At 38.1% G+C, this 23,078-nt stretch overlaps 2 protein-coding genes across 5 annotated transcripts in view; both read right to left on the bottom strand.

The window, feature by feature from the left end:
- The window catches only part of ppp3cca (protein phosphatase 3, catalytic subunit, gamma isozyme, a), a 30,458-nt gene extending 18,942 nt beyond the window's left edge, over positions 1-11,516 (bottom strand). For 2 of the 4 annotated variants that reach the window (XM_043240255.1, XM_043240254.1), the window contains exons 1-3: positions 10,727-11,514; positions 4,993-5,190; positions 3,075-3,199 (exon numbers count right to left, since the gene is read on the bottom strand). In XM_043240255.1, the coding sequence (XP_043096190.1) occupies positions 3,075-3,199; positions 4,993-5,190; positions 10,727-10,781 (378 nt within the window). In that variant the 5' untranslated portion in view covers positions 10,782-11,514. Of the gene's footprint in view, positions 1-3,074; positions 3,200-4,992; positions 5,191-10,726 lie in introns of all 4 variants that reach the window. The other 2 variants (XM_043240253.1, XM_043240256.1) reach the window with 2 other exon arrangements.
- Positions 11,517-12,617: 1,101 nt separating this feature from the next.
- vps37ba (VPS37B subunit of ESCRT-I a) lies at positions 12,618-22,648 on the bottom strand. Its single transcript, XM_043240257.1, has 4 exons — positions 22,447-22,648; positions 18,913-19,084; positions 15,254-15,336; positions 12,618-15,155 (listed from the first exon to the last, which is right to left on the bottom strand). Exons 1-4 carry the CDS (start codon positions 22,549-22,551, stop codon positions 14,646-14,648), a joined length of 870 nt encoding a protein of 289 aa, XP_043096192.1. The 5' UTR covers positions 22,552-22,648; the 3' UTR covers positions 12,618-14,645.
- Between the last annotated feature and the right edge of the window lie 430 nt (positions 22,649-23,078).

Genomic DNA, 23,078 nt, shown 5'->3' with positions numbered 1-23,078 from the left:
CAATGATATAAACTTTACAAAGTATAGAAATAATAATATAAACAATAAATAACATGAATTAAATGTATTCTTCCAATGTTTCCTAGCATAATTCAAAGCAAAAGACTCTAGTAAATCTTCCCTTAATGTAAAATGTGTCATTAAAGAAACTGACAAAGTAAATTGCATTTAATGGCAATCTGACTAGGTTTTCAATGCCCAATGGCAAGATTATGGCACAATCAGTGTCCTTTCACTGTTTGGTGCTCAACAGATGGCCAACTGGGTGCATGAGGGACTGAAAAAGTGGGAGTGAGTGGTCACATGGTAATTATTTCCAATATCACATTATTCTACACAACAGGTTTGTTTGGTTCATTTACACATCTAAAATTCACACATTGGCAGGAAACAACACAAAGCCTTGGCAATACACTGATCGTTCGAGACGCCCGATCTTCTGTACAGTACAGGGTACATGCACACTCTTTTCAGCCTCATTAAAATCCATTTATCTTAATCCTGCCATCTAATTTGCATGCAAAAATCCCAGACACCACTCAGTATGGGGAGAACAGGACACCAAGGTAACCAAGGACGACAGGTGTGCATTTAAATGACATGTGAAATAATAGACACGGAGGAGGGTGCGAGCAGAGGGGGGGTGGGATGCAGCAGCACCGAGAGCTGCGACCGGAGCCTACGCAGGAGGAATAATGAGCTGAAAATTGCAGGTAATAGTGGCCATGAGAAGAGGACCTGAACGAAGGCTATTACTGCTGAATGGCAGATGACACAGAGAAAGACACCGAGAGGAACTTGTTTTTTTCTTAAAGTTTAAATGCAGCTTTGTTTTAATACCACAACAACTAGTCCTCCATTAACCAATCAGTGGGGTCATCTAATATTGGTTTTATTATTTGCTTCTTTTGTTTTAACTTTGTTTTGAGCTAAATCACAGAACTGTCAGACTTATTCAAGAATTTCATAGAAATTCTAAGAGCACGCTGTTAGACTTTCAGCACAGTAAACCACATTACAGCTAAAACAATATTTAAGAAATAGTTGGTTAAGTGTAGTGAACTAAGATATTTTTCAATGCCTGAAAAGAAAAATGTCATACGTTTTAAAAATGGCAATACTATTTCTTGTGTTTTTTTATTTCATAAATTCCACCTTACTAAAAATACAAACTAATAGGGTTGGATGACATAAAAAAAAAAAAAGGTCAAACAAATTTCGACATTCAGAACCTCTAACCAGCATAATTTTTTCACGCCAATTATTTTAGTTTTTTAAATCCTATTAAACACTTTCCCCAGGGTTTTCAGGTCCAAAAAGCAAATGAAGCATGACTGCTAACTAGCCCAATCACGAGTTTTTCCCTCTCTCAGGTGTCCTCTCCATCAAAACTGCATTAAAAGCTTTCTTAAAAAAAAAAAAAAAAAAAGAAACGACTAAAATCAACCAGCAGCAGCAGGCTGAATTGGCAATCCTGCCTTTCCCTTAAAAACATGCTACTGCATGTGAAGTCACATGACCCCATCCAGGTAGCAACACAGAAGAATCTCTCATTATTCGTAAATCGAGGTAAAATGCTCAGTTAATCAAGATTTGGATTCTAGGTCATATTGTCCAGCCCTAATACATAAATTAGAAATGTTATTTAATTCTCAGTTTAGCAGAGCACAACTTTATTCAGGACTGACTCATCTGAACAAAGTTCAGCTCTGTTCATGTCACTGAAAACTACCAACCCTAGCTGAAAATGCACAACTGTATGCGAGCCACTGTGTGAAAGACTCTCAAGAGTGTCCAACTAATGAACTCAACACCCGAATCAAAGTGTGAGCGGTCAGTGACATCAGTCATTCGGCGGGGGCCCGCGACAAGCAGAGCGATCCATGTTTAATGCTCTGTGACTCATCTCTTATGAAAGGGTACAGTGTCTGACAGGTTATCAAATAGCTCCACTCAGACAAGTCCTCCAGTGACACATCCAAATGAGAGACTGAGGAAGAGAGGTCATTCAAACGTACAGCTTAACAAAGTCTGTTCTTCGTTCTAAAGCGTCCACAGCTCCTGCGCTTTAACGCCGTCTCTTTCAAGAGTGAAATTTAGAAAGTCCGCGTTCATCAAAACCAATAAAATCACAAAAAGGATTGAGAAAAACGACATATTGGTAATTATATGTATTTTATTCACTTAAGTTAAAGACGTTTGTTCTGTAATACTGCATGCCAAATAGCATAAGCCTGATTGATTATCCTATTCGAAAATATTGATTAGCCTATTAGTCTTACAAACTCCATGACTTAGCCTTTAAAAAACCCAACGCAACACTGAGAAATCAAGTCCATTTGCAAGTCGATTCTAAACATTTTGGAATTTAAGACACCTCAGCTCTTTTTTAGAACACTTATTCGTGTTTTAAGTCAACATTAAGGCAAAGAAAACCGGAACATATTATTCTATCAGAGCAACCGCTGTAACTATTGAAAAGATGACAAACTGTAAGACTAAACCTGATATGTGGCCAACAAATCTTTACTCTAGGTATTATAGCATAATGTGCTTTGCCTTTCTTTTGTGATTATGTGTGGTATTAAGCCAAAAAAGCACGTCTACACAATTTAACAGCAATTTCATAAATGTTTAACAAAATGTAAATTTTTAAGGCCCTATGAAATGTTTTTTTGTCAAACTCAAAGGTTTTCTTTGTTCCAAATTCAGTGTTTTAAAAGTATAGGGTCCTAAACTAGCCTAGTTGACCTGAGGTTTATCATCACACGTGAATGAGGCCTAAAACCAATCTGAGAATATCAGAACCGATGCCTTTTTCTCCTGCTTACACGTTCACAGGATCCCATCCGATCTATAGGGATTTTTTTTTTAATGGTTCACTTAAACCATGTATTTTAAATGCAGCCTTATTGGTTGCCAAATTCGTAAATTAGCCAGACAAAAGTTGGAGAACGTACAAAAATCTGCAAACAAACAAGTGTTACAGTGTCCAGTGAATCAGATCTCTGCAGGTAAAGATTTTGTATTGACCTCTTGTTCTAGATTACGTCAGTTGAAGAACATGCACTCACCTCAATACTGAAGTATCCTCGGTCTACATAATCGCCCAGGAAGAGATAGCGCGTGTTGTCGGGGGAACCACCAACTTCAAAAAGCTTCATTAGATCGAAGAACTGTCCGTGAACGTCACCACATACTGAGGGTGAAAGGGAAACAAAATCATAGCTTAACATTGAACATCACATTCAGTGAGTGGTACTTAAACCGGCCTCATGTTCAAATCAATGGCAATTGTAAGCAAAAGGTTTTCTGTATCGCATCACGTTCCAAAACAAAAGCCATAGGGAAGTGTTGGATTGTGCAGAGACCGAACACTTCACTTAAATTCATCCTACCTGCATCATGCAGCCAGCAACGGCCACATATACAAGGCTGCTCTGTCACTTAGCAACAACGACACTATATCTGAAAATACAGAGGCTGGATCCATTTATAAAACAAAATGTATCTAGAGCCAGAGGGGTTTGTGACATCTATTAATTCATGCTCAAAGGCAGCAATATCTATAGAGGACAGATGATCTCGAATTCATCTGCATCTTAAATACCGTGGCATGACGCACACAAGAATTAAACCTTGAAGTACAACATCTTCATCAAATAACTGAGTAAGCTTAACAAGCTCTGTTTGTCACTGATAAGCACCAGCTGAATTTAAGATCATGCAGATACTACACAGATTCTCCCGTGTAATCTGTAAACGTCTATTATATGAATTCTGTCACTTTCTTCTATCAATCAAATAAAAGAAGCAAAACCCATAATCAACTGACAATTATGTATTTTTCTCAAACTAGAGTGACTAAGGATGGATCTAAATTGTTGGCTTAGTCTTCCAACATCCAATTATTGAGGTTAACCAGTTTCTAACCTATTAATTATTTTTTGTTAATTAAATTATCAAATTTATTTATATTTGTCATGAATAATGAAAAACCAAAAACTACTAAAATTTAAACGTTAAAAACTAAACATTTTTACATGTTATGGCTAAAAATGGACTATAAAAATTTTTTTAGAAATCCATCACTTCAAGTGAGTCTAGGCCAATAAGTAGAATTATAGTACATAAAAGTAGACATTATTTACAGAATAAAAACAATATTCTGTAAAGGTGATAAAATAAACAAAAGATTTTAAAATAACAAATAACATTTATAAATGCATTTATGGCTGCCAAATGCAAAACGGTCAATTAAAAATCACGAGTATCACGCATTCCCCAATTTTTTTAATAAAGTTAAATTTAGACGGGAAAAGTAGCTTCACTCGATCGCGGTCAGCTACACTCAAAACCAGACGAAAAGTCTTTCTTTAGAGCAAATAGTTGACCTGTCATTCATGCAGCCCTTCATTTAGTTGATTAGTTTCTGCACATCCCTCCTAGTGTTCACTGAAGCATCGCTGACCACATTCCACGGCAGAATCTGTGACTGCTTCCTGTGCTGCGCGCCACTGATCTGCAGACAGTATCTGTCATTACGAACCAAAGGCACTGACACGGATCTCCATATGAGTCAGTTTTCCACAGCTGATTCTCCACCGTGACAGTTTGTAACACAAATCAGGTAATCTCTGCAAAGAACTCGACAGCTATGCCAACGTCGTGCGCCAGACGAATACTGCTTTCACAGATGGAATATGGGCCTATTTGAATAGTTACTTATCAACCAAACCAATCGCTTTACGATTTATTATTTTATTGTTGGCTAAAGGTACACAAGCTGATGCCAGTGAAGTGTAATAATGAATATTTGAAACATTGCATGAAGTTTCCATGAGGAAAAACACCTTTTTTGAGGGGGAATATTTTTTTCTTAGGAACTAGGTTTTGCCTTGGCGAAGACTAAGTCAGAACAAAGTTCGTTGCGATCTAGACAGATGGTCATCTCCCTCAAGCCCTACTAAAGATACGTTCTTGCTTTCTTACCAGTGATTGGTGCCTCCACCTCTAGCATGCACTTCTCCTGCCTTAGGATGTTGGCACCCTCGTTTATGATGCGCAGCGCAGCGTCCTCCTCCACACGTCCCTCTTTGATCAAATGGTTCTTTAGTAGCTCGGTATTTGGCTTGCCATCCACAAATAGGTCCTTTATTGTCAGCCGCTGGTGAGGAGGCAGTGGCACTGCTGTAGGTGCAACAAGAGCAAAATATCAGCTGACAATTCACACAACTTTAACAGCATCCGCAAGGCAGCTGTAAGTATGGAAACAAGCTTCAGTCGTAGTGTAAAAGAGGAGATGCTAAGTGTTTCAGGCCCCCTAAGACAGATAAAGCGCAGTAAAGCATCATTTAATTATCTAACATACTGTAAAACAGACATACACTACATTTCAAGGGTTTGGGGTGAGAATGATTTTTTATCTTTTTGAAAGTCTCTTATATTCACAAATTGTACATTTACTGGATAAAACGGAATAAAAGTAATTCAATTTAAACTTTAACGTTACATGATCCTTCAAATAGAGAAAAGTATTGGTATCAATGTTGAAAACTGATGTGCTGCTTGATATTTTTGTTGAAACTCTGACACATAATTTAAGGATTTATTTGAATAATGTTAGTCACTTTTGAGTAACTTTCTGCTCTGTTTTCTTTTTAATTCATCCCAGTTTCATCGTGATTAACCCCACTTTGTTTCACCTATTAAAAAAAAAGATAAAAAAGAGAGACAAAAGAGTCAATCATATCAACAAAGTAATAACGTATCGTTTCATCTATCGTTTCGAATATATTGCACATGTTTGTGCAAAACATTTTCACATTGCTCAGTGACTCTCACTCCAAAGGATGCGTCTTTGAAAAAAAAAAAAAAAAAAAAAAGGTTGCAGACGTGTATTTTCAGATCTGCTCTTTATTAGTTTGTGCTGCTCTCTGGAGCATCATGACATTTGCCGCTGCTGAGGCTAATAAGAAAAGTTATGGTATCATGAGGATTCTATTGATTCAGCTCTCAGGTTTAACCTTCACAGACGTGAAAGGATCCCGAGATGTCGCGCAATAATCCCTCACCTGCGCTGAACTGCTGGGTAATCTAACTCCACCAAATCCCTCGGAGAAAGTGCAGAAGTTGCCATAGAGAAGGCTGCAGCTCAAGACATGATAGGAATGAAAATGTTCGATGACGGAAAACATAAGAGCTTCTATATTACGTGAACAGATGTTTTTAAAGATAATGAGCGTAGATTTATCAAGAGTATAGCGTGTCAATATCTGTTCCGTCTCCGTATCCTCTGAAGAGTTCATTATTGAATGAAGTGAGGAGCGTGGCTGAAGTTTTTAAACACCATGAAGAAAACAGGAAGCCGTGTGAACAGCAAAGACCCCTGGCACAGTCTTTTCCCTCAAGTCTTTCACAAAAGCTAGGGTTGAGGCTGCTGCTTCCACCGCGACCTCATTTGCATGCATCCGCCATAGTGTGTTTTGGCTGCTCAGCCTCCGGCTCCGAATGTCTGCTTGATCGATAGCAAGCGAGAGCCCATATGTTTCAAAGGAAGTCAGGGTTGATCTTAATTTTTATGGAAAGAGGGTTTTAAAACTACGGAGCGATTGCTGATGCTGGGGACACGTAAGTGAAGACATCTGCAACGCGTTCGGAGGGAACAAGCAGCTGTCTGGCGGCACCACGAGGAGCACCGAGTCAGACTTTGACAATGCTCCCGTTAATCTGGCGGTTCTATTAAACGTGCCCAGAATGCCAGAGCAAATCACGTCTGAGCTCCCGACCATTAGGGATTCAAATCAAGCCACTGGATCCCACAGCCAATCAGTTGCGGATCTGTAAAAGGAGACTGAAACAGTGAGGCAATGTCTCATTAAAACAAGTGTCATGGTTTCAGACGATGTTTTTATATATACGATTTCTGTCTGATTTCCGACACCTGCGGCCTGTTGCATGAAACTAGCTGAACAGACTAAGTTTCAGAGTAGATTTAGACTCGACAAGACCAAACAAATCCAACCTGGTTTGGATTAGGTTCTGATTAAACTCCTGAAAGTGTGGCAAACATCCAGTCACTGGGAACAGTTTGATTCACTTCTCCGCTAAAGATGAAGAGATATCAATATTAAAAATACAGTACATTGAAACGCATTCAAAAGGCGGGAATAAGCAGCAAAAGCTTGACAGGGCAGCAGAAAAAAAAATATCTGACTATGCAAATGAGTCAAAAGAAAACGGTATGCTTTATATATTAAAACCTATTTATATCATTTAAATGTTTATTATAATTTGCCAGTTCACATACTATCCTAATTATTTGAATATCATATTCATGTAATATGAACAGAATAAATAATTATCAGCAAAAGACTATTTTGCTACCAAGCAATTTTGTCTATAAAACTGTTTCACTGCAAACTCTTAATTTAGCGAGAGATTCGAGGGGAGTGGCTTTACTGCATCAGATGTGTCAATTTAATCACAGCTAAAAATTTATTTTATTAATTTAACCTAAATAAAACCTGCTATTTAGTACAAGTTATTAAAATTAAAATGAAATCCAGTTTCTGTATATTTCAAGGAAAAATATGATGAATTGTATAAAATCAATAAGAATGTCCATATATTCATACCCAGTGTTAATAATATGATATATAATATAGATGTGAAAAATGTACACAGTATAAATACAGCCAAAACTGCAATAAGAGTTCCCAATAATACACTGTGTTTTCATATACTTTAAACTTCATTTATTTCTGCAATGGCAAAACTTTATTTCCAGCTGCCATGTTCAGTTACATGATCCTTCAGAAATCATTGTAATATTCTAATCTGGTGCTCAAAAACATTTTATTATCTATGTTGAAAACCACTCCTTCCAAATTTGTGGACTTGTAATAAAATAATAAAAAGGAGTGATAAGCAATTTTTTTAAAATAAATAAATCTGACCCAAAATATTTAAATAGTAGTTTAAACGATAAAATTTAGATTTAAAACTAGGCCTGTAAATACAATAAAAAAAGATAAATATCTAACTCATGTGATTAAACATATGATAATATTAGTTAAAACTTAGTTAAATTCAAACCCCCCCTGTATTAAAACATAAGAGCGTACATTTTTTTTTTTTAACCGCAATTTAAATTTGAGATTTCAAATGTTATTTGAGAAGAAATAATGACTGAAGACTATGGTAAAAGTCTAGCGCTAACAATCTGACACTCTTCCTTCTGGCATGAAGACATAACCCAAACATTTCAATCATTATGATATCCTCAGGAGTGAGCTCTGACAGTTAAAAAAAGATGTGATATCATGACGCATGACTGAACAGGGTTGATCTTAGCGGGACGCAGCAGACTTACAGTGGAGAACCATTTTCAGCTCATGCAGAAGAGTCGAGTCGGCCACGCTTATCCACGCTAAAATAAAAAAATAAAAAAACGCGGAGGGGTTTAGAGATCGGCTGACTCCATCTCACCCGAGTTAAGGATTTGGACAATACGAGCTCATTGTCATAAGGGCATAAACGAATATTATCTATACTCTGTGTGCTGAGGAGTATAAATAAACAGTAAGCAGCCCTGGGTCCACAACACGGGCTGGGAATAGTGACGGTAAGCTGGGTACGAGCACTAAGAACAGATTAGGCAAAGCCTTTATTAGCCAGGGATTCCAGGTTCAGAGTCTGTTTATTTAGGGACTCCTCCTACCGCAAAAAAGATCCTGACCCTAAATTTCATAAGAGAGGATGGTGGGTTAGGGCCGATGTGGAACACATACGATACAAAACTCAGCTTTAGATCTTCATTAACTGCATACGAGCTTTTTCACAGCAGATTATGTCTAAAACACAGACAAAGACACGTGTGTGTGTGTGTGTGTGTGTGTGTGGAGAAGGGTTAGACACACAGATCTTCAATCTAAGTTTGAACATTTGCATACGGCACTGTTCTGAACCAAACGTTTTGCATTTCAGTGTTACCAAGGACAGGCTCTGCCTTCACCATGACATTTCGTGCCACGCAGATTCTGGGCTTTTCCAGCCCTGCTGCATACAACTACACACTAGGCAGGCTGCAAGTGTTCGCTCAAAACCTGGATATTTGAAAGGCAAATTGGTTCCTGTGCTATTAGAGACAACTTTTTTTTTCTTGCCTCTCAACCCAACAAAATCATCTTTTCAAACTCAAAGCAATAACACGGAGAACCGAAATTCTGATCAATGATTAAAAAGGCAGCAAATGTCCACAGAAATAGTGCAGTTCTGAAATTTAATTTGGCTAGGTTTGACCTTATTGGTTAAACTGGCTACCTGGTCATAATGAAGCATGAACGCGGCGGGTCTTATTTAGAACATTATTCTTAAAAAGCGAAAAACGCGTTTTTTATGATATTTTCCAGAAAGCCAGAAATGCATGTGACGACAGATGAATCTAACCGAAAACGCTGCGCGAAATCTGTTTCGAATTAAAAAGTGTTCAACGGTGTTTCAGTCTAACTAACATGTCAGAAGAGCTAAAAGGATTTCATTTTTCACAAAAGTGAAAAACCAAAGCGTAAGCGACAGGTGTGAAGTCTGTTCAACCGGCTGCAAAATAACTGTTGATCATTCAGCTGACACAACTAAAAATGTGCCTTTTCAAAAAAAAAAATATATATATATATAAATTCTGCTGACAAACTTCTGGAAAAACGCGTGGCAACTACACAGTATTGCACAGACTCTGTGTGTGATATTTATATTATAATGAAAATACAAAATGTATTAGATATTAAATAAAATGTAAAAAAAATCATATTAAATAACTCTGACTAAGGTCTATTGCCTGTAAAGCATTAGCTAAAGTGAAGATAAATAGGAGGCCTGCGCCTTGAACCCCATTTTAAAACCACTGCTGCATGCTAATTCTCATGGTTTTCTCTAGGAAAGTTCTCAAAACTGATCCAAGCAGGTAATGTGAAGCATGTGTGTTTCGATTTACTCCGTATTATTTATACCACAAATAACGATAAGCCCCTGCAAAGACTGGCTGACAGGAGCACGTTGCCGGATTTTAAAACCAGGTTTGCTTCATACCGTAGACGAAATAGATACAAACTGATAAAATATAATGATGCTGACCTCATACGCCAGGTGTGCAGAAATAAATATTCATATTTTACACGAACGAGCCAGAATCAAGGGTCACTCCCACCTTCACAGTTACAGGCATGGCTGATCTCCAGAAGCACCACAGCCTTACCCAGACACGGTTTAAGCTGCTGTAAACACTAAATGATTTAATGAGCGATTTCACTGATTAATAGTTGAAAAGCAATCACCTGTATTGCAAAGGTCTGCATTTATATAAATGTGTATGCCCTACTTTTAGTGGCAAACGTGTGCAACAGGGTGGTTTATTGTCAAGGTAAAAGGACTCGTGCCAAGACTATAAAACAACTTTAATTCGATTTAGTGGCATAGTTAAAAATAAAGTTGTTTAAAAAACAATTGTGATTGGCAATCCACAGGTCGCCATCGCGGATTACTGTGCAGGCAATTAATAAACAAAACCTAGAAGATCCGTCAGTCGGTCACGAAGTGATTCAGAAGAATCAAATGATTGGCGAATCAAATGATTCACACCAAAATACCAGAGTGGGAACCCAATGGAATCAACTGTAACGTTAATTACCCGTCTAGACGCTTAATACCCAAACTAAAATGAACTTACTTTTAATGATTCGTTCGGTGGTCGAGAGCTTTTCTTTCGGCTCTTTAGTCGACATCTTCTCACAGTTCAGTCAGGGTTTATTAGCCAGCAAATGAGCAAAGATATCCTCCGTGTTTGCTGGTGCCAGTCCGAGGAAGGAGAGATCGCAAAGCGGCCAGTGGCTTCCGAAGGGTCCGAGAACTGTTGAAATTGAGACCAGCGGGCTGGTTTAGCGCTCGAACACAGCTAATTTAGTCAACGCTGAACAACAGTTGGGTACACGGGTCACAGGGCAGCATAATAACATCGCCAGCAGACACACGGACTCGATCGCTTGCCCTCGCTGACAGAAACACAAGCACCGATCGTCGCCGATAAACTAACGTTAGTAGAATCGAGTCCGGTCTCGGCGTTTTCCTGCCGACATTGACCTATCTATCTATCAGCTTTTCTCTATCAGATATCTTGGGCTCGTAGCAACGGGAGCCAGCGACACAAGATGATTAAGGTTTGGTGCGCAATCTTGAACGTTAATCCGATTTTCCACTTTTCAGAGTCAGAACGTCAACTCGCCAGTTTAGCTAGACTCTCAAAAGAGAGTTCGGCATAATAATAACGTGCCGAACAGCGCCGATTCGTCTTAATAAACATATGTCCTGTCGTGTGAGAACAGCGATTGCGCGATCTACCCGCCCACTCGAGCTAACCATATGGCTAGCAGTAACTTCCAATCACACTCTCGTTTCCAGCTCCTCAGATTAAACGCTAATCTCTAAACCTCAGACGGATTTCCTGCAATATGGCGGAGCTGTGGCTCTCGACGCGCTGGCGTAGGCGTGACGTAGCACGTAAAAATCGACGCTCGCGATGCAGGCGGTTTAATGGGTCGCCCCGGAGGTCCCTCGGCGTGGATTGGCTGCTCTGCGGAGGAAAGCTGAAAAAACTACAAGGCGGAAGCAGTCCGTTAAAGTTAGTGTGACATGTATCTTTCGAACCCACACCGTAGGGTTGTTCCCATAAAAGATTTTTAGGGGGCACTTTTTGTCAAAGTCGTTCTGACTGGACACTGTATTATAGCATCACTGTTCGTTTTTTGCTTTGTGTCATTTTATGTGCAACACACTTCTGGCCACGAGTTTTTCTTGGGGGTCAAAAGTTAATTTAAAGTGATTTCCAGCTGGGATTGAGGTACACATATAAGAAAGGAAGGGGTGCTGAAATTAATGTTTACAAATAACAATATTATTTTTATGCATTTATTTGTTGTAATATGGATTTTGGGCCGTCAAAGAAGAAATTACATGTTTTTTCCCCCAGTACATTTAAAAAGTGCATATAAAACTAGTCAAAATTAACAATTGCATTAATCGCATATGCTGTCGACAACTAAATATTTCCACATAATATTTTTGAGAATTTATTTTCAAGTGTTAGTTAAAATTGTGAATTATAAAATCAGAAACCTGGAATGCTTTTCACTTTTCTCATATATAAATTTGGATACTAGTTTACCTAATGCGTATGCATAGTGGGTATTAAATACCTCAAAATTTACTGTATAAGTGCTCACTAGTTGTATAATTATTCACTGTACATGCTCAATGTGTGCAAAGATCAGCATTAATACATTTTTTCCTTTATACTAAGAGCATTTAAATATTCATAACATTTAAAGATTTACTTTATCGGCAAAACGAAGTGCACAAAGTTGCTCAACTAGGGCCCTCTATCATAATTACAGCAGAAATGTAAAATGTTGACAGTATATATTACTTCGTGTACTCGCACTTTCATCCACTAGGGGGAGTCAAATTCTTTGTTAGGGCCTGTTGGATTCATACACAAAGCAATATTTTTCTTCAATAATTAAAACGAACATAACCCTATTTTCTCAGACATGGAAAGGCTGAACTCACAGAAAAGCGATGGGATATCATTTATTATCTTTAAAATGGAGATGTCAGTTTCATACCATGTCTACCAACTTTGAACAGACATTACCTAGCACTTAAGTCTCCATATTTTACATGAGGAAAGTATAAAACACTATTTTACTGCCAGCAAAAGCATACAGCCGAGTTACCTTTTACAAACCTAGCATTCATTATTTTTAAGACAAAGAAAGAACATGTTTATACACAAACAAACAAACAGTTTTTAAGGGTGGATGCTGGTTTTTCCAGATGGTTGGCAATCCTGTCATAGTACATAAAGGTTTTCACAGGTATTTAACCAATGTCTAGACATAATGCAGCCTGATTCACGAGGAACTCAAATAATTCCACCTCTCGATCTGGTGCTCATCAGCATTGACGTAAAGCAGATACCAAACCCGAGCCTGACAAACAGAGTGATTTAATTCAAACAGAGCCTGCGTACTAACATCATCTCGGTTCAGCTCATTAAATGAATGTAGTAGCACCGGTGATTAAAGAGAGGACTTCATCCAAACAACATTTCTATCATGTCAGCTTCCTGAATCTGAGGCAAAGTAATGATGGCTCTAACCGGTCGAGTAAATACAATGGATATTTAGGAAAAGAGCACTTGTAAAGATGTACCTGCGTAAACAGCATATATGTTGTAAAAGAAATGTCTAATCGTCACAGAAATCTGCTTTAGAACGGGAAGGTGAGGAGAAATACGAACACACACACACACACACTCCTCGACACAGTGAACAAGTCTTCATCTTAATACCCAGCTTAGGCACAAAGTGGCTTTTTCAGCGGCAAACACATGAAGAAACCAGAACGTACATAGTGAAAACAGTTGCAGGGTGAAAACAAAAGGCATGAAAGAAGGTTATACTACAATATTGAGGACAGTAACCAAGATATGATATGTAACAGACCTGATGGTGTAGGCAAGTCAGATTATGGGTTAAATAGTTTGGCTATATTAGTTTATATATATTAAATATCAATTAATATGTGGGGCTTATGGAAAGGAAGCGCATCTCCAATGAACATCTTCACACCAGATGGCAAAAATAAACACGAGGAGGATTATGGTGTTAGTTACAAACATTAAGATGGTAAATTATGCATCAACGTCAGTTTAAGTACGCATGGTAATGACATTGCAAGCACGTATGCTTCACAAATGTTAACGCTTAATCCTAAAACAACTCATTTGCACTTTTTTCCCCCAACACATACTACAATTTACTCGCACTCCTTTCAAATTCTAGCCAATAAGCTGCTTCCAGTGCGAACTTGTATCTGAGACATAAGGCTCTCTCAGTTATAGCGGTAGCTCTGATCCCATCCACCACATCAGTACCGAATGACTTCATCCGCATTTAAGCTCTGTTTTGCTAACAGGATTCACTGGAAAAAAAACAAATCGCATCTTTGACTGCAGGTCTGAGAAGACCTAAAGAGCAAAAATGGTTTGCTCCCCCTCCCAAAAAACACAGTTCGGTCTCAGTCTGTTTGCATAGGCTTTACTGTTTTGTTAAAGCAGCTTTTTCAGGCATGAAATGCCAGAAGATATTAAAGTGGTTGACCTGACAAATTAGCATGAACTTGACAACTCAGATTAAAACATCAAATCATAGCTCTTCGTATCTGTCTAGATGGCCTAACAGAACGCCTGTTCTTGAACTTTGATGTCTTCATTACGCATGGAGGCCCCTGAGGCTCATGTGAATTTTTTTACTTGAACTAACACTACTGAGAAGGGCAGAACGGAAACAGCATGACTCCATAACCAGCCATGACCGATCAAATACAAAAGTAGTCTAAAGTGCAAATTGAAGATCCTGTTGCAGATGCCCCTTTGATTGCAGTAAAGCCTTGTTAATTTTACACTTGACAAGACTTCATCTCGGCGCACAATATTTAATAACGTGCAGCTTGAAGGACCTACAAAAGGCTTAAATGAATGTCCAGTGTGCATTTCGTTTTTTTTCTCCATAGAACGTAATGTTCTTTGCTCACTGCATGATGAAGCCTGGCTGGGGTGCCATGCGTGGAGGGGCTCTCTGGGGCACAGCTGGGGCGTATTGCTGCATGTACATGCTGGGGTATCCCTGGTTAAGAACGGGTGGTGTGTTTCCTACTCTAGGGGGAATCGGGGGGTATGGAGAAGTGGGAGGGAATGGAGAGGCCGCAGCGAACGGAGAAGTAGGAGGGTAAGAGACGGCTGCGGGGGGCTGAGCAGGAGGAGTATGGGGGACTTTAATTGGGGGAAGAGGAGGAGCCCGCCGGGGCATCGGCATGGGGGAACCATTGACCTCTCTATGGAGAGCTGCTGGCCTGGAGGGAAGGTCCTGAGCACGAGAGGCCTGAGGAGCAGCTGGGGCCATGTGGTGTCCCTTCAGCACCAATTCTTGGAGCTTCTCTATCTTGACTCTGCGTATGTGCGCCAGCTTCCTTTTACTCTGATACTCGTCGATAAATGTGTCCAGGGGGAAAGCACCATCGAGGAGTGAATCAGCCATGTTCTGATTTGAAAAAGAGAGACATAATAGCATGAACAATCCCCAGCAGACATCTACTGCAAATTTGAAAAGAGTGTTTAGGTTTGTGGTAATGGATATACCTCAGTTTCTTCCTCGATTTTGGCTCCTTCTGCCTGTAGGAGTGCGAGGAGTGTGTCTAAGGGAGTGTTTCCAGATCTGTCGTCTGTGAGGGGACAGAACAAAAAGGCAGAAAGTGTTATAATTGAAAAAATTGTGACAATAAAATACTGCTTTTCTACAGCATAGTGCCGACAAAGCCAAGGTCACGGGTTCAATTCCCAAAGAGTTCAACGCAAGTCACTTCGGATAAAAGCACCTGAAACTTGTTTTAGTCTGAAAAGGTATTAAACATGTTAGGGCTGAAGGAACACAGCACCTTTTGGCTTTAGCCATTGTGCAACATCAAAGGCAGCAATATAAATCTGCCAACTTGGTGTAGATGCCTTGAGTAAATTTGCTAAGGAATCAACAGGGTGTGTTTCACCTTTCAGTTCAGGAGCCATGGCTTCAGATTTCACAGTACAACTGGACACGCCTGTTAGATATTCTCAGAGGTCAACAGACATTTACGTCAGAAATTAATTAAAATGTATTAATATACTTAAATTACACAACTTCTTACATAACAGCAATTCATTATCAAGAGAGAAACATGTAATGTTCTACGCTTAACAGACACAGCTCAAAACAAGAACAAATCATTTGAGAGATCAATATTATATACATAAGTATACAAGCAACCACAAGTAAGAAAGCTCTGTCGGACATCTCAACATTATTTGACAGCTTGTAATTCATTACCTAAGGGCCACTTTTCCTCATATTATATTCCATATCAGTCTAGCTCCATTTGCTGATTTACATCTATTTACATTTATTTTCCTGGCAGAGTCAACTTACAAAAGTGTCATTGTTTTGTTGTTGTTGTATTAGACCATCCATAATTTTAAATGTCGTCCAACCACTTAATAGGCTGCTTCTGCCATGTTTACCATGTTACAATCTACAACATCGAATCTGCTCAGTAATGCTGTTTTTTTACTAGTCGAAAAAAGTAAATACTGTAAGCATTTACTGTTAATAATTACAATTGTTTTTATGATAGAAAATGCATTTAATTTGAATGGATTAAAATAGACAATGTACACTGCAAACAAATGATATATATATATTTTTTTAAACCTGAACGATCCCATAATAATCGGTAAGACCAATGTTTTTTTTCTGTCCTCTTTTGAGTGACAGGCTATGATTGACTCATTGTTTGTCCTTAAACCGTAAGCTGATATCCTGCTAATTAAACCTGACTCCAGGTCAGCCCAAAATCAGCCATACCTCCTATTCACCGTATTTAGCCGCACCTCTTTTTAGCACTACACTGCTTCAAACAGTACAATTACTATACAGCAAGTAAAGCCACTTCACCAACTGATAAGTCAACCTGTGGGTTAGTCTCTCTTACACACAGCAGTATCAGTCACAGAAGTATCAACTGTATGAATCATCATACTTGACAGTAAACACTGTTTCTCTTATGAGACAGATGAAAATGGAGCAGGGAAGAAAAGGAGGGGCAGGGGCCTTTCAAATAAAGGTTTCCCTAGAAGGAAACCATTTTTATGCAGAATGACTCATCAATTTTGTCCGTCCTCAAATTTAATTTCCCAATCAGAAGTGCACATGCACATACTACTATACTACAATAGATGACTTACTAAAATAGACACGATATGCAAATTTTCCAGTACATTCAAAATACCCAAATGACATTTTATTTGCCTAAATAAACACCATACAACAAAGTACACTGCTTGAAATGCTGCTTGTATTTTTATTGCAAACATCCTGCAAATCATGAGACTGCTATCGGTCTACATCCCGCTCAGCTTACTTTTTTGCTCCATGAAAGTGTGTGACAGAGCAGACAAAGAGAGAAAATACTGAATGTGTGTGTCCGTGTTCGTCTGGGCATACTCCTTCCCCCTCTCTCCGAGCCCTGTTCCTGACATTGCACAGGGCACAAAGCCACACTGTTACTGCAGAGATCGGCTCCAGAGCAGCATCAGAATGGGCCGTCACGCTGAAACACCCCCACAGAGCTGCTCCGTTGTTATGGCTCAGCTTTGGGAATGGGGGTGGCGGCGGGTTAATGTACACACAGGATCCTCGCCACACAATTTAGCCTGAAGACTAGAGCTTTTGTTTATCTGGGTCAAGTGAACGGCTGATTGGCCAGCCTGCCGGCAACCCTGTCCAGATGCACTGGCACTGCTGCTGCTGCTGCTGCTACTGTTCAGATCTAGTAAATCCTTATCTGGGACATATAACCACCCCTGCCCGAGAAAGTGGGTAACCTACATTTCACCAAAGCCACTATCTTTCCTTTCATCTGTACGCAGATGACACAACTAACCGGGTTTAATTCCTTTATGCAAAAGTAACAAATAGGTACTAGGGGGGCTCTAATGTGAAGGGCTGGAAGTGAAAAGTGGAACATATACATAAAAACACAGGAAAACTCCTAACTCAACTCAATCTGAAATTTACTACTACAATACTGATCCACCTATTTTATGTAATAAGTAATTAAATAAATATTTATCTTTGTAAAAAAAAAAAAAAAAAAAAAAAAAAAAAAAGTTAGCCTTTTGACAATATTCAACTTCATATTTATTTACACAAAAATACTGAATGTGAGTGATTTCCACTAGATGATTTCAATTTTGATTATTAGTTGTTTTTCATTTAAATAGTTAACTACATTTTGTAGCCTTTTTACAATATTTGGTATAAGCCTACATCTAAAATAATTTCTGCTCTGAATGTGGGTGAAAACCAATGCTAAATTTAATTGATCAAAATACAGTAATATAGTAAAATAGATCAAATGAAAGAATTCAGTTACATTAAAAGTAGACCAATTTTATGCATCCTTTCTGAATAAAAGCATTAAAAAGAATTTACTGCTGCCAAACTTGAACAGAAGATAAGAAAAAGAAACTGAGTTTTAAACAATACGCAATGCATAGTCAATTTATAACCAAGTCCTGTTCTACACCACAGATCAAAAGACTAGATCCAGCTCAGAGAGAGTGAGAAATGGCAAAGCTTCCAACTCGTCCTTCAGTTCTAGTACACACCATAATTCAAAACCTAAGCCAGATGACATTGAGTGTACAGATGGTAAAATGAAACGTGTGTTAGTGCGCTGTTTAGAATCAGCTTCCAGGCAACCGTCACGTCACAAAGAATAATCAGTGACACCGTTTTATTCATGATATCAGCACACACACAGCGCAGAGGGGCATGGAGGGACACTGAATACCATTCCCTGTTCTCTTTAAAGTCACAGATCCTACTCGGCTGTGACAGTCATCTGCTACCATTTAGTCCTGGCCACCGTTTCCATGACGAAAAGACATTTAGGGGGAAGAGGTGCACAAAGTGGTGCACAAAGCCTAAGAATTTGTGAAAATTACAAGTAAAACCTGAAAAACAGGCCCTTCAGGGTGTTATCTTATAGCTGGAAAAGATGACTAAGTTCATATGTTCGCATGCCACAGGAACATAAACATAGAGGGAGACGCTTCACACATTTACATTGTTTTCACTGCAGTCAAAATGACATATTGCAAAAATAATCCCAGGTCCATAAAGGACCTAACCGCAGTATACAAAACAAGACATAAGATACACAGAAAGGCAGAGAGATGACACATTTTAATCCCCAGTATTTTACCTAGAGTGGACTTGCGCAGCTGATAGGCCTCAAACATCTCTTGAAGGTTGCGGTACCGACCGGTCAGTTCATTCTTTCGGTGGTCAAGTCTGGGTTGCAGTGTAAGGTTCTGCTCTGCCAGAAGACGGTTACTAGCCAGCGTCATCTCCTTGTTCTGCTGTAGTCCTTTAATCTAAAAAAGAAAAAAAAAAGAAGGAACATGTTAACTCAATAAACATTAAGTATATTTATACATATTGCATTAATAAAAAGTTATTGTAAAAACTTTTACACTGTTACAAAAACATTTCAAATACATGCTGCCTTTTTTTTTTCAAAATGTTCTACTGATCAAAGAATCCTGAAAAAAATTAGCACTGCTTCTACAAAAAAATATTATGTTTCAACATTGTTACAATAAGCCACTTTGAAAGATTTCCATTTCAAATATATATTTTTGTACTTTGTATTCAAAGTATTTCGAAAAATTATATATACACTATCTTAGTTTCCAAAACAATAATAAGTTCAAAGTTTTCAACACTGGGATAATAATAACATTAATAATAATAATAATAATAATTTCTTTTTTAATAAAACTTTCTTGAGCACCAAATCAATATAATCAGAATAACTTCTGGACAAACATCACAGGAATAAATTACACTTTTTAAAAAAATCGAATAGATAAGAGTTATATTAAACAGTATTTCCATTTCACAATATTTTAGTGTATTTTTGAAATCGATGCAGTTTTGATGAACATGTGAAAGAACACGAAAAGTTGCAGTCACTATAATATCTGTTACAAGAGTAAATGTTTTCATATGACAGTTTTTGAAATTTCACACAGCATCAAGTTGCAGCTCCAGGTGACAGAATGAACATCAAGTACATATCTAGATAAGCATAAACAACATGATATGTGGGCAGTGGAGAGTGAAGGTTAAATCTATTACCTATGCGCATTGCTTTCATAATCACTAAAGGGCAGCATATACATTTGTTGGGCCCATATCAGAGCTTTTCAAATATTAAAGCATCAAGGTCATTTCCGATCTTCATATTTCAGACCTCATATAACTGCAAAAGTTAAAAGCATCCAATCCAACACATCACAAAACCAAAAAGAGGCAGAAACGTAAACACCGCATTCGTATTAGTGGTGTATACATCGAGTGTTAATACAGGGGTTGGTCCTCTCCTTTCAGTAGAAGTTAAAACAAAGTTGGAGGGATTTTTTCCCAACTCAGACACAAGAGAGAAGTCGAGTCAGGCAGCGATGGTGGGCGACGGGACGATCTGGTTCGCAGCTCAATTCATCCCAAAGGTGTTAAGTTAGAGGCATGGCAATCTCATCACGTTTAAGTAGGTTCAGTCACAGTGGCCTGTTTGGTGGGAATTCTAGTCAAAACTTGACAGCAACAGTTCTAGGCAAATTGTGGATGTTTGACTAAAAACTGTTTATATGCATACAAAACAGATTCATCATTGAGAATCGGTCAAGAGGCTTAAAATTGGTTCAGGACAAATTGATTTGAATCGGCTAGATATTTAGGTCACCCCACCTTAAGCCTTTCCTTGTCCCGGACGATCACAATGTACTACTGCAGCAACAGAGGCAAAGCTTTACAGCCCCCAAAAAAGGAATTATTAATAAACAATTGTAAAGGGTTCCAGCTGTACACAGCGCAGAGAAAACACAAAACAATGTACATCCCCATTTCCAAGAAAACACAAAAACAATACATTGCAACAATGACTCACAACCCTACGACTGCCATGATGAGGAACAGTTAGCAGTATTTAACCGTCATGACTCCTCACCTTTTTAGCAGGTGCACTTCTGCAGTTTCGGTTTAGAGATCGTGTGTCAGTGCATTACAGGAAGAGGTGAAAGATTTCACATGTTTGTCAAACACCTGCCTAGATCAGCTGGAAGGTCACAAAACATTTGCTCTTTGCGTAGTCTGTGCCAGGATGTGCTATACATTACATTGGTTCAACAATAAAATAAATACCCAAACAAGCACCTGAAATATACAAGCCAGTCTCTCACACCAAAGCGGTTATCGAAAGTCATATCACATCAAGTAGACTAGACGTTGACAGACAATACTGAAACCAATTCTCCTGGTAATGCACCAGCCCCTGCTCGAGAAATGCAAATCATTGCTCATCTCTGATTATATAAGGCTGGTTCTCTCCAAATCTGACTACGGACTGGTTCACTCATCACACAAGATTCACATCGCCTTCTAAAAACACGCGCAGACCGGTGTAAGAGTCTGCAACTATTGTTTTTATGCAGCAGATAATTACAGTGTACATACGAAATGTCACTATATATGGCTTCTGGAAGACCACGCCAACAAAAACCCGTTTCTTTCAGTCACCGGTTTCACTGAAAGCCAAGTTTAAAGAACGCATACGTTTGAGAAATACGATTATTTAAAGAGCAACAGATAAGCAGTTCAAATCCTTATGAGCAACTTTTCACTGGTAAATAAAAACCGCCTCGCCAGATTAAACACGCTCCTAACACATGCTGAATTTGGAGGTTAAATCAACTCAGAACTGTGAACATGCGCAGAATACTATCTATTTGACGATTCGCAAACACAACTGAGCAAACTGAGCAGCACTGATATCGTGCGCATTGGAAAAGCTCAGTCTGCCGTCTCATGAGATGTGAAGACGTTTATGGATATGCATCAGCAGAAATAATCCATATGAAAAATAAAAATGACCTAAAATCACTGCCAAAATTCTGTTGTAATAAAAAAAAAAAAAAACCATACACTTAAGATACTGAAATACAGTTATCGTATCGTTATTGTAAATAGCAAAACACACAGAGTTTATTTTCAATTAAAAATGAAAAACGCAGACAAACTATCAATAAATGTTTAGTGTAAGCATGGAAAAAATATTACAAAAAAGGCTCAAGCTCTGATTTCCAATGTTTCCTGCAATACATGACAAAAAGATACAAAAAGTGAAGCTTTAAAAAAATTAAAAATAAATAATAATAATAATAATAATAATAATAATAATAATATATATATATATATATATATATATATATATATATATATATATATATGTTTTTATCAATAATATATATAAGTCCAACGTCTGTAATAATTTTTACAAAACAGGATCACGAGAAAATGACTTGGATCACTGATGGGTCAAATACAAACAAAGCAGATTATATAAGTGAAATGCATATTCCTAACTCATGGGCTTTATTATTATTCTGTACGGTTGGTTGAACAGTCTCCGCTTCCGTGATAAGGTCACTTTGTCTTAACGTTAACCGAAAATCTGTTGTTTAACGAACGACATCATTACACGACACATTCCGCGACGTCAAAAACAAAGCAAACCGAAGTCGCGCGACGAACGCAAGGACCTCGTAAGTTTAAAACAAACCATCCAAATAAATAAAAATAAACACGGCCTGCCTCTGTATAACACCGTACCGTTTCAAACACGCATCAACTCGCCGCGGGAACTTCGCGACGCTCTTCACGAGAAAAAGAAACTTACCTCTTCCGAGTCGTCGATAAATTTGTTGAGCTTTTCGTCATCCTCGAGCAGTTCGTTTAACTGAGTTAAGGTGTAAGAACTTAACTTATTCTCGAAGCCAGCCATATCTGGCACAGCGGCGTCTTTCACACTTTCAACTCTATCCGTCGATCGCGGTCGGACTGGGCAAAGCTGTTATTTTCAGCCGGAAGACGACAGGAGGAGATGCGTGACGTCAACGGCACATCATTGTACGGGCATTTCATTTGATGCTTGAACTTTCTCCGAAATGATTGTTACGTTCATTTTATGTCTTTTGAAATGTGTAAATCATACACTTACTAATCACACTGTATAAAACTTATAACATGTATCTTGTAATTGCACAAATAATAATAATAATAATAATAATAATAATAATAATAATAATTTGTAATACAATAAAATAAAAACAAAAGGCTTCTGTTGTTATTGTTTACTAATCTTAAAGTATTAAAGGTTTTAATTAAAATAAAGCTATATATTATCTGAATAATACAGATAAAAAAATAATAATTAGAAAACTAAAAATATGTTGATGTACTAAAATACAAAAAAACAAAATAAAAATGGCAAAATCATATAACAAAAATATTAAATATTAATACTATAAA

This window comes from Puntigrus tetrazona, chromosome 5, assembly GCF_018831695.1.
Source record: "Puntigrus tetrazona isolate hp1 chromosome 5, ASM1883169v1, whole genome shotgun sequence".
NCBI classification, from domain to species: domain Eukaryota; kingdom Metazoa; phylum Chordata; class Actinopteri; order Cypriniformes; family Cyprinidae; genus Puntigrus; species Puntigrus tetrazona.
This window is presented reverse-complemented; position numbering and strand designations above follow the sequence as displayed.

Bases quoted from the DNA above. Each gene is read 5' to 3' on its own strand.
- vps37ba (XM_043240257.1), bottom strand. From the start codon at position 22,551: ATGGCTGGCTTCGAGAATAAGTTAAGTTCTTACACCTTAACTCAGTTA. The intron at 19,085-22,446 runs GTAAGTTTCTTT...TTTCTTTTTTAG, and splicing joins TTATCGACGACTCGGAAGAG to ATTAAAGGACTACAGCAGAA. The intron at 15,156-15,253 runs GTATATCCATTA...TTTTCAAATCAG, and splicing joins AAATCGAGGAAGAAACTGAG to AACATGGCTGATTCACTCCT.